General features: G+C 41.3%; 1 protein-coding gene across 1 annotated transcript; it reads left to right on the forward strand.

Moving 5' to 3' along the window:
- Window positions 1–318: 318 nt before the first annotated feature.
- On the forward strand, window positions 319–9489 carry LOC115115058 (thyrotropin-releasing hormone receptor-like). Its single transcript, XM_029643529.2, has 2 exons — window positions 319–1174; window positions 4513–9489. Exons 1-2 carry the CDS (start codon window positions 392–394, stop codon window positions 4948–4950), a joined length of 1221 nt encoding a protein of 406 aa, XP_029499389.1. The 5' UTR covers window positions 319–391; the 3' UTR covers window positions 4951–9489.
- The last annotated feature ends 3107 nt before the right edge of the window (window positions 9490–12596 follow it).

The following is a 12596-nucleotide window of genomic DNA, read 5'->3' on the forward strand; positions in this document are numbered from 1 at the left end:
TTTGGAGCTCTGTGCGTAATGAGAAGGCTGTCTTAGACTGGAGCAGCGCACGACATGTCACACCTCTTTACTTTACCTCTGCTTATACTGTCAGTTTGCCTAACTTCGTGCCTAAAGAGGACTAAAACATGGGTAAACAACACCAAAATCCAAACCTGGTCTTCGTATTAATCGAATATATTTTGCTTGATTTTATATGATATATCGCTTTCATAACCTCATGAAATGATTTACATTTTATTTTGGATAAGTAATACAAAAAACGTTATTGAATAATGACTTCGTTTTGGAACTAATAGATTTTTTAAATGGAGCTCTCGAGGCTATTTTAAATGTAAAGTCTATGTCTGAAATGAATTACTCCTCCAAGTGAAGTGTACAGAACTAAACCATGGAAAATGTTACTTCAAATCCAGATAACCAGACGCTTGGTCCATGGACTGATTATAGCATGGAATACAAAGTGGTCAGCATATTTTTTGTGATCCTCATCTGTGGGATAGGAATAGTTGGAAACGTTATGGTGATACTAGTTGTTCTTACAACCAAACACATGCGGACACCCACCAACTGTTACCTGGTGAGTTTGGCGGTGGCCGACCTGATGGTTCTGACTGCGGCGGGACTGCCGAATATTACAGAGAGTTTGTATGGAGGAGGCTGGGTGTACGGATACGTCGGGTGCCTTAGCATAACTTATTTCCAGTACTTGGGCATCAACGCGTCTTCATGCTCCATCTCCGCTTTCACCATTGAGCGGTACATAGCCATCTGCCACCCCATAAAAGCGCAGTTTATGTGCACTCTGTCAAGAGCAAAGAAAATCATAGTGGTCGTTTGGGCTTTTACCTCGCTCTACTGCGCCTTGTGGTTTTATCTGTCTGACACGAAAGAGTTGATTTACGACAATATTACCTTGGTCTCATGCGAATACAAAGTGTCAAGAAATCTTTACCTGCCAATCTACTTCACTGACTTTGCCGTGTTCTATGTGGTGCCTCTCATGCTAGCCACTGTTCTGTATGGATTTATCGCTAGAATTCTTTTCCTCAACCCATTGCCGGCAGACCCCAAGGAAAATACAAAAAAGTGGAAAAAAGAATCATGCCAAGGAAATAGGATGATGAGCACCAACAATTCATCCTGTAGCACAACTGCCCGCTCTCGCAGGCAGGTAAGTTGTCACTATTGTTTTAAAGTTTATTTTATAACGTGTATCTACAGTGTAATAACTACAGCGTGTTTGTGTGTGTGTGACTCCAGTATAATTCGATTATGAATTCAACAGTTTTATAATTGCACTGGTATGATATGTCGTGAAGTTGGGGTGTTCATTCCAAGAATATACTGTACACTCGTACAAAAATTGCTTCCAAAGGGGTTCTTCGGCTGTCCCCATAGGATAACCCATTTTGGTTCAAGGTAGAAGCCTTTTGTGTTCCATGTAGAACACTGTGTGGAAAGGTTTCTACCTCAAACCAAAAAGGGTTCTTCAAAGGGTTATTTTATGGGGACAGCCGAATAACCCTTTTAGGTTATAGATAATTAAGACCTTTTTTTCTAAGAGTGTATGATAACATCCGAGAGAAGTGGACACTTGCCCTCTGGGCACAGATGTCAATTCAACGTCTATTCCTCATCTATTCCACGTTAGTTCAATGTAATTTCATTGTAACGACGTGGAAACAACGTTAATTCAACCAGTGGGTAATCATTATAAGTAGATTACAGTGTGCAGCACGAGCGAGTCAACATGCAACGAACCACGTTAATATAGACTCATAAAGCCTCACCGCTATGCTGACAGCACACGTCACTGAATGATGTAGTTTGTAACGCATATAGAGCATACACAGCACCTGAGACTGAGCATGCTATCTGAAGAAAGGGAGCGGTCTGCTATATGGAGTGGATTTTCAAGTATTGTGGTGCCAGCAGTATGTTATGGGAATGCTTGTCACCAGCAGGTACTGGAGACAGAGTACCGGCAAAATAAAAACTGGGATACATGTACACCATACCGGTTGAACATGAGCCAACACAATATTTAAAACGAAGATGCCAATAAACTTTTAGGCTATTACACTACTATTTATCATTAACGCATGTCACCCTCGTGAAAATGAGTGAATGGACTAGAAAACTTGTAGAATACGCCGCAAAATGTGATGTGATTCGACGATAACGGTGACATTTTGTGAGGGCAGAGATGAGTGGCCGAGAAGGAGATGCGACTGGACAGTTTACAAGTGTAGGCCTAATGAATGACAATCACAGAATGAAATTCCTTACACTTTTGGGTGATTTGTAACAGATGTCTCTTTCCATTCATCAAATGGCCACTGCTCAGTGCACTGTATGAATGTGGGAATTATTTTAGAGTGGATTAGCATGCGACGCAAAATCAGTGTACACATACATGTTATTCAATCATTACACCCATACTGCTCGCTCACGGTTCCTTTTGTGATGCTCAATGGCAAGTCCTGCCGCTCAAATTTCCTCATTGGTTTTTAGAAACATGCCATCTCCTCATTGGTTTTTGGGAGTATATACCCACGTGGGTGATTGACAGATGAACTGACATCCACGCTCCAGTCGGTTGTAGTAATGCACCGTAAGGTTGGTTGCCAACCGCCATATAAAGTCCAAAGAAGAAAAAGAAGCATGTAGGAAGGAGGAGAGATAACGAGAAACCAATTCAGTTTACCGTTTTATCTGTGGATTAATTGTCGGAGTAGAGGACCTTGTGCATTTCAGGTAAAATAACAACCCAATGTTTATATCCCAGGACAAATTAGCCAGCACAGCAAGCTAGCTAGCTAAATTGCCATAAATGTTTAATTATTTTCGAACTGTCCCCAAATTAGTATTTCAACCTGCGTGTCCTAATCGCTTCTGGTGTGGGGGAACAAAATCTATGTGTGCACGATGGCACACTGCGGACGTACGCACGCGCCCGGTTTGGTCAGTATGTAACATGCGCAGGTTGCCAGGCTTACAGGAGCCCTTTGAAGTAATTGAAGTAATCAAATAACCCCCCCCCAAATGGCTTAGACGTTCCAGGTTAATGTGGCATTAACATAACCAGTCATGATCTCGCCCACCTTCCACCGCAGATGCGGAGGCATCTACCACAGATGCATAAGGCTGACATAGGCGGATGCGGTGAATTGAGATGCAGCCCATGCAAAAAAATGGAAATCTCTAGGTTAAACTGACAGATTTGTATTGGTTACTTAGATTGATGCGCGGGTGCATCAATAGACTCTTTGTTAAAAGGTAATGCATTTGAAAAGTTAAAACGACAGATTTTTACTAATAGGTCCACAGAGTTCCTATGAATTGAATAGGGATTATATATGTAATTCTACCTGTACGAAATTATATATATAGTACCTTCACCCCTGATAAAAATGAAAGTAGCAAAGCCCAGGTAAAAAGGTTAGAGGAAAACCGCCTCAGTCTTCTATTTTTCAGCGGGACAATTACACACATTTTAATGCCAAAGACACACCAGAATGGCTTTCCAAGAGATGTTAAGTATTCCTGAGTGGTCCAGTCTCAGTCCTGAATGAAATTGCTTGAAAATCTGAGACCAGGTTTGAATATTGCTGTCCATCAATGACCCCCAACCAAATTGCCTAAGCAATTTTGACAAAAAACACAGATATACTGTACATGTATGTTGCTTGTAGAGTTGAGCAAAGTTGGTAGAATATTAGAGAAAATGATTCCCAGCTGTAAGGGCTGCTGAAGGTGCTTCCACCAAGCATTAACTCTGGGGTGTGAAGACATACGCACTAAAGACATCTTAGATGTTTTATTTGTAATGAATTAGGTTACCTTGGTTGCACATCTTCAGCCTTGTCTGTACATGGACCAAGCCATTCTTGGGCTCTTTCTGTCTCAGTGGCATAGACAAGAAAGACAGATGATGGATCTGTGCTCACTGCTAGGTCATTTAGCAAAACAAGTCAGGATAAGGCTCTGACATAACACACGCATCTCTAACTGGCCTAGCGATGAATGGAAACCAGTGCCATCCATGCCACTTACCAGGGCCTGATGAATTACCTCAAAAGATCAAAATTGAATAAGGATAGTGATCAGGAATCTTCCTCGGGTAATGATGATAGTCGCTCCCTGGCCCTATCCAATAAGAGACATATCACTGGTATGAGACCTCACACCATAAATAAGTATGATAGAGTTTAATGTAAACATTATCACATCATAATTATATTTGTAATTAAAACTGCTCTCTAGGCTCTGTTGGTTTAGTCTTACAGATGCTGTTTTGTCCGTCCCTTCAGTCTGTGGTTGATATTAATTGTCAGAGGGTGCTCTCTGACCCATTTTAACCACTTTTCTTTGCACAGCAGGAACAGAACATTGTTCATGTTTGTGTCAAAATGTTTTTTTTTTTTACAGCGGTCAAGCTGAATTCTATTCTTTCCCCTGTCTTTTGATGAAAATGTCTGTTGATTTTCTTCCATGTGTTGTTGTCAGGTGACTAAGATGTTAGCTGTGGTGGTGGTACTCTTCGCCCTCCTCTGGATGCCCTACCGGACGCTGGTGGTGGTAAACTCCTTCCTGGACAAGGCTTACCTGGACCACTGGTTCGTACTCTTCTGCCGCATCTGCGTCTACCTGAACAGTGCCGTCAACCCGGTCATCTACAACGCCATGTCTCAGAAGTTCCGCACCTCCTTCAAGAAGTTGTGTCACTGCGGTCCGCAGCGATTGGAGAAGCCGGCGTCTTACAGCGCGGCCCTGACCTACAGCGTCATCAAGGACACAACCAATGGAGAGAGCCCTGACCACTTTACTACCGAGATGGACGAGTTGGCCACGCCCACACCCAGTGACCAGTTCCTGCCCAGCACCAAGAGGATGTCATTCGAGGACCCCTCTCTGTCAGGCAGGGTTGCCCTTAGCACTCCCTGACAGAAAAAGTAAATCCATTCAGGCTCTAGTTTGTGAATTCTATTCCATAATTCATTTTCTGCAGAGGAATTGCTCTAATATTTCAGCAGTACAACGGCAAACATTAAATACCAAAAATGTGTTGTTAATAGAGGAAGGAATGCTTAATTTCTTTATCTAGCATGGTGAAAATATATTCTCCCCTCTCTGTAGCCATCTTAGCACAAAGCACCCAATTTTAGGCATTGTTTAAATCAGTCCTAAACATTGTGTGACACACAGATTTCAATTTGCCAGGTAATACTGCTTTCACTGCTTTCACATACTGAGCGACAGTTTCCATCTCTGTAGAGTGGAAAAAAGGGAAAGATATTATCCCTCTTTTTTATCTGGAGAAGTCTAGGCCAGGTACTCAGTGTGTGTGTGTGTGTGTGTGTGTGTGTGTGTGTGTGTGTTTTTAAAGCTCACTCTACAGGAGGTGTCAAACTGTCTGGCCATAGTTGTTTGAACCATCCTGCTACTTTGCATGTTTGAAAACAGCATAGAGAGAATGTGATCACTGACCACATTTCAAAGGCAAAATTCAAAGGAGGCAGAGTATTAAATCCATCTCTGCTCGAGGAGTGTAAATATCACACATTGCTTTGAAACCCGCCTGTCAGGGAAATAGAGACGAGGTGGGATGAAATTTCTTTCAAGGTTACAGATGATGAAAAGGACTGAGAGCAAAGCAATGACACTCCAGGTCTTTCATCCGTTTGATTGCTCAATGTCATTTGACTTTGTTGTAACCTTATTGGTTACTATAAATCAGGCTCACCTGATATGGAACGTTCTGCAGGGGCTAGTGTCAAAAATGTATAGTAACCTTATTGGCTAAAAGGTTCACCTGATATAGAAATTTCCACAGGGGCTAGTGTCAAAAAAATGCAGCATGGTTAAACATCCTGCTGTACCCATAATGGACTACTGTGGTGTGGATTCAATCAAAAAGGCCCAGAGTCCATAATGAGAAAGTTATTTGATGACTCAGACACCTGGGTGGTTGATTGGTTGTCTCTAGGTCAGGGGCCTGACATGACCAGACCAAACATTATGTTGACATCTGCAAAAGCAGAGACTGATGGTAGCATTTCCCCTTAATGGATCCCCCCAAGCACATCCCACAGAGCAGCTATTCCCAAACTGGGGTACGCGCAATGCTGTCGGGGGTACGCCAAATAAAAAGGGGATTCACATTAAATAAAAAAAGATACAAAATTCTTCACATTTTCAAACAGTCCATTTATATTTTACAACAGGGCTATATATTTGGGTGAGGTTTTTTTCTCACCTGAGAAACCTCGTTTCACTGCCAAAAATTTAATTAAACCGTCTAGTGTTCAGCGAAATAACAACACAATGTCAAAAACAGGTAGCCTAGTCAAATAATGAACATCCAATCACATTAACCGTTACTCTCTCGCGGGAATTCCACTAACGGTCCGTATGTAGCCAAACATAGCTGCTGCTCATTCCGTTTGTTTGAAAATGGATAAATAGTTACAAAAAGTAAGGCCCACGTCCATAGAGACGCATACCAGCTCTACTGGTAGTACTGCTACTACCAGCAGTACTACACCTGCACCTGTCGACGACACAAGTTGTTTTGCTTCCACGAGCACATCCAATGCTAGCATCAGTAATTCTACATTTGTTGTTAGCCCAGCTAGCATGGACACTGACAGTTGTGAATCTGATACAGCCGAAGAGCTACTGCCCCCTTACCCGGGAAAGCACCGAACAACAGACAGGGACATTGGACCATAGAAGAGACGCAAATATGATGAGAACTACACTTATATTGGGAGTAGTGCCTTTCCTCAGCCGTAGTGTGTTATATGTGCAAAAGTACTATCTCACAACTCGATGAAACCTTCACTCTTGCGCAGACATTTAGAAACAAAACATGCCAATTTGAAAAATAAGCCACAGGAGTTTTTTGAGCGAGAATTAAGACGACTTTTGAGTAGTAAGACATGTATAAAAGCAACAGATACCATGAACAACAGATACTGTCTTATATGGTGAACTACCGAGTGGCTAGGACAGGCAAGCCACATACTATCGTGGAGGACTTAATTCTACCTGCTGCCGTGGATATGGCTGGTACAATCCTGGGGGAAAGGCCAAAAAAATGACACCTTCATCAAACAACACTGTTTCACAACGCATCAGTTTTTACAACATGCAGAAGTGCGCTGGTTATGAAGGGGCAAAGTATTGACATGATTTTTTGAATTGAGAGACAAGCTTAAAGTTTTCTTTACTGACCACCATTTTCACTTGTCTGACCACTTGCATGATGACGAGTTTCTCACACGACTGGCCTATCTGGCTCATGTTTTTTTCTCGCCTGAATGATCTGAATCTAGGATTACAGGGACCTCCCGCAACTATATTCAATGTGCGGGATGAAATTGAGGCTATGATTAAGAAGTTGGAGCTCTTCTCTGTCTGCATTAACAAGGACAACACACAAATCTTTCCATCATTGTATGATTTTTTTGTGTGCAAATGAACTCAAGCTTACGGACAACGTCAAATGTGATATAGCGAAGCACCTGAGTGAGTTGGGTGCTCAATTACACAGGTACTTTCCCGAAACGGCTGTCACAAACAACTGGATTCATTATCTCTTCCATGCCCTGCCTCCAGTCCACTTACCAATATCTGAACAAGAGAGCCTTATCGAAATTGCAACAAGCGGTTCTGTGAAAATTGAATTGAATCAGAAGCCACTGACAGATTTCTGGATTGGGCTGCGCTCAGAGTATCCTGCCTTGGCAAATCGTGCTGTTAAGACACTGATGCCCTTTGCAACCGCGTACCCATGTGAGAGTGGATTCTCGGCCCTCACTAGCATGAATATTAAACACAGGCACAGACTGTGTGTGAAAAATGATTTAAGACTGAGACTAATACAACCCAACATTGCAGAGTTATGTGCGTCATTTAAAGCACACCCTTCTCATTAACCTGTGGTGAGTTATTCATTTTTTTCGATGAACAAATAAAGTTGTATATGTAAGATGGCTAAATAAAGGCTCTGATCAGGCCCTACACCCAAACAAGGGCACTGCGTTCATCCACCTCTGGCCTGCTCGCCTCCCTACCACTGAGGAAGTACAGTTCCCGCGCAGCCCAGTCAAAACTGTTCGCTGCTCTGGCCCCCCAATGGTGGAACAAACTCCCTCACGACGCCAGGACAGCGGAGTCAATCACCACCTTCCGGAGACACCTGAAACTCCACCTCTTTCAGGAATACCTAGGATAGGATAAAGTACTCCTTCTCACCCCCCCCCCCCCTTAAAATAATTAGATGCACTATTGTAAAGTGGCTGTTCCACTGGATGTCTTAAGGTGAACGCACCAATTTGTAAGTCGCTCTGGATAAGAGCGTCTGCTAAATGACTTAAATGTAAATGTTAAATGTAAAGAGTAAAATGATTGATTATTATAATATTATTATTTGTGCCCTGGTCCTGTAAGAGCTCTTTGTCACTTCCCATGAGCCGGGTTGTGACAAAAACTCACATTCATTCTTATGTTTAATAAATGTATCGTATAGTATGTGTATGGCAGGCTTTAAATGATTGCAAAAAACAACATTTGAGAGTGCGCTGACCCTGGTGCTAGAGGGGGTACACATCTGGAGGTTGAACGTTTGAAGGGGTACGGGAATATAAAATGTTTGCGAACCACTGCTACAGAGCAAAGGCGAGATTAGAGGATTCATCAATGCCAAAGTGTCCTACTTTGGAGATTTGTGGTAGGCTGGTGTGTCATGGTACAGCCATAAAGCATGGGCACAGTGTTAAAAAAACAGAAAGATAAAGCATAAAAGGAACGAGCATTGATTGAATTTAGAATTCAAATCAAGAAAAAAGATACAGTTCTTAGCTGTTTATTTTATACTGATGAAACGCCCTCTCTGTCCCTTTTGGGATGCTGTAAAAATGCTTGCAAGTGATTGTTCGGTACCATGAGAAATGTATGTTTTTCAATGTATGTTTCAAGACCTGTTTTCAATCCGTACCTTTACCCCATTTAAATTGTCTGCCAGTAGAGCTAATTGCGTAATACCGTTGTTTGTTTGGTTCAGTTGTAATTGTTTGTTCCAATCAATGTACAATAGTTTTGCTATGGAGCGATCAATGTGGAGCTACGCTGTTCTTCTTTGGTAACACTACAACTGCAGTATGTTTCAGAGAAGGTATGTGCACTTTCATCTACTGTGTCTGCTGCACAGTTTCCACCATAAAAGGGAGTGGTGCCTGGTAGCGAGTTTGCAGCATGGACACTGTAAAACAAATGATGTTGTGGTGTGATTTCAAAAAGAAAGAAATCTATGTACAGTATACAGTTTCTCTTCACTCAGCAATGTTGTGCAACCTGGTCTCTGCAGTTCTCTGCATTGTAAAAACTGCTCTTGTTGTTTGGATGGTTTGTGTTTTGTATTTTGCATTGTTATTTGTCTATAAGAAAATAAATGGATCACTGATCATGTAGCCTGTCAAATATTGATAATTACTCTCAGAATCCTGAGATTCATGTGTCATTATTTGCAGTTAATCTCTGTATACTTTGACACATCTTCATTGTATTTTCATCAATTCAATTAGGATGCAATCAAAACACATGGTTACTTTTGCAACTTCGTCAAAACACTATTAACATAGGGATTTTATCCAGATGACTGCACAAATAAATACCATGGATTTGAACACATATGGCAACTAACAATATAGCAGTTTCCATCTGTCCTTATCACAGCACATTCATTTGGAGTAATACATGGGATATTGCTGTGGAAAGCAGCATTGAAAGCATCCGTTTATTTTTAAAGGTGCGCCCAGGCTGTATGCAGTGCTCAAGTGTATTCTTCACACACACTACATTAAATAATGGAGAGCTGTGATGACAACTGCATAGCGAATCATCAAAATGTCCTTCATAAATCGTAAATTGAGATACAGTATATTGAAAAATGAAATGGGACGACAGTATTGGCCACATCAATCTTTAAACAGGTCCCCTGATTCGGCACTATTCGGAGGACCTGGAATAATCTGGCCCCTTGTGAGCAATGTACTCCATTTTTGGATAGTTGGATAGACCCACTAGACCTGTCAATGTTATGGTATTTTAAAGTAAATAGCCTAGCTCAAGCAGACATGAGGTTTACCAGACACACATTTCTTATTTTATTACCGTAAAAAGTATTGTTATGGTAGCAAATTTGCATAAACATGTTGGCAAATTCTTTGTCTGCTAACTTAAAACTGCTTTCTTCTTTACAGAAGCTATAAAAGCAGCCTTCTCAGTAGGAACTAGATGAGAAAGACAATCATGAATGAAGGTTGAGGTGAAAGGAAGGCGAACAGAATACAGATAAATATAATAGCCAACCTCTATATCGTTCAATCATTCTCTATTTTTTTTTCTCTCTCTCACTCTTTATTTTTCTCTCTCTCAAACGCGAGCACTCATATACATGCGCGCACACACACAAAGACTTCTCCAAAGCTGGGGTAGGTTGTTAGGATTAATACAGTCAGATGTGACTCAAAGATGTTTGGGAATGAATGTGTGCATAGCCTGTTAACAGGATAAACTGGTCCTAATGACATTCCCATTGGTAAGGAGTTTGGGTATCCACATTTTCCCACATTATATTCCTCTCTGACTCCAAGGTTGCACACCCACACACCTGTCACCCTCTGATAAAGCGCTCTGTAAATAACCAGCAAAATACCTGAATTACAATTTTCTCAATTAAATGATATTATTTCTACAGATATGCACAACACGGCCTTCTACAAACAGGTGGCTATTGTAGGATTTATAATGAGAAGGCCTTAGAAAAAATGAATACAACTTTTCTTACTAAATCAAAAAAATTAACACAATCTCCCAAAGTCATACCAAGGAACAAGCAGTCAGTCATTTTTGTAAATAATTATTTTCAAAATTGCTTGTTAATTGACAATATAATGTTGCGCTTACGTGCAGCAAGGAATAAACAGTACCAGCCATACGTTTGGACACACCTACTCCTTAAAGGGTTTTCTTTATATGTACAATTTTCTATATTGTATAATAATAGTAAAGACATCAAAATGATAAAATAACACATATGGAATAATGTACATGGGGTAACCAAAAAAGTGTTTAAAAAAAATCTGAACTATTATTTTAGATTAAAAAATGTTCAAAGTAGCCACCCTTTGCTTAATGACAGCTTTGCACACTCAGCTGTGCTTCACCTGGAAAGCTTTTTCAACAGACATGAGTACTTGTTGGCTGCTTTTCCTTCACTCTGTGGTCCAACTCATCCCAAACCATCTCAATTGGGTGGAGGTTGGGTGACCGTGGAGGTCAGGTCATCTGATGCAGCACTCCATCACTCTTCTTGGTCAAATAGCCCTTACACAGCCTGGAGGTGTGTTGGTATATTGTCGTGTTGAAAAACAAATCATAGACCCACTAAGCGCAAACCAGATGGGATGTGTATCGCTGCAGAATGCTGTGGTAGCCATGCTGGTTAAGTGTGCCTTGAATTCTAAATAAATCACAGACAGTATCATCAGAAAAGCACCTCCACACCATCACACCTCCTCCTCCATGCTTCACGGTGGAAACCACACATGCGGAGATCATCCATTCACCTACTCTGCGTCTCACAAAGACAAAGGCGGTTGGAACTAAAAATGTCAAATTTGGACTCATCAGACTAAAGGACAGATTTCCATTGGTATAATGTCCATCGCTCATGTTTCTTGCCCCAAGCAAGTCTCTTCTTCTTATTGATGTCCTTTATTAGTGGTTTCTTTATTTGTGGTTTCTTTTTGACAATGAAGGCCTGATTCACGCAGTCTCCTCTGAACAGTTGATGTTGAGATGTGTCTGTTACTTGAACTCTGTGAAGCATTTATTTGGGCTGCAATTTCTGAGGCTGGTAACTCTAATGAACTTATCCTCTGCAGCAAAGGTAACCCTGGGTCTTCCTTTCCTGTGGCGGTCCTCATGAGAGCCAGTTTCATCATAGCGCCGGATGGTTTTTGCAACTGCACTTTAAGAAACTATAAAAGTTATTGAGTGTGCAAAGCTGTCATCAAGGCAAAGGGTGGCTACTTTGAAGAATTTCAAATATAAAATATACATTTGTTTAACATTTTTTGGTTACTACGTGATTCCATTTGTGTTGTAGATGTAGAAAATAGTAAAAATAAAGAAAACCCTAAGAAGGTGTGTGCAAGCTTTTGACCGGTACAGTATATATATATAAAAAAGAAAAACAAACAAATATATAGCCAACCAACAGATTGTGTCCCTTCAGCTCCTCTCATCCCTATCTCACCCTCTCCCACCCTTTTGCCCAAGGAGGGTTGGACAAATGGAGCCAGTGAAGCTGTGGAGCGTAACACATTGACACTAACCTCAGCTAACATTTTATGTCCAGGGAGAGACACATTGATCGGGGCTAAAGCTCCGGGCCTCTGTGGGTTGAAAATGAGATGTTGAGCTGGACTGAATGGGCTGAGAAGAGGAGGAAGAGAGGCTGAAGGAAGGAAGGAATAGTTGCAGCACTAGGCTGCTGGGCAGGATGGTTGATGAAATGGCCA

The sequence above is a fragment of the Oncorhynchus nerka genome, linkage group LG3 (genome assembly GCF_034236695.1).
Source record: "Oncorhynchus nerka isolate Pitt River linkage group LG3, Oner_Uvic_2.0, whole genome shotgun sequence".
NCBI lineage: Eukaryota > Metazoa > Chordata > Actinopteri > Salmoniformes > Salmonidae > Oncorhynchus > Oncorhynchus nerka.

Coding starts and splice junctions, on each gene's coding strand:
- LOC115115058 (XM_029643529.2), top strand. CDS start 392: ATGGAAAATGTTACTTCAAATCCAGATAACCAGACGCTTGGTCCATGG. Junction 1,175..4,512: donor CTGCCCGCTCTCGCAGGCAG/GTAAGTTGTCAC, acceptor TGTTGTTGTCAG/GTGACTAAGATGTTAGCTGT.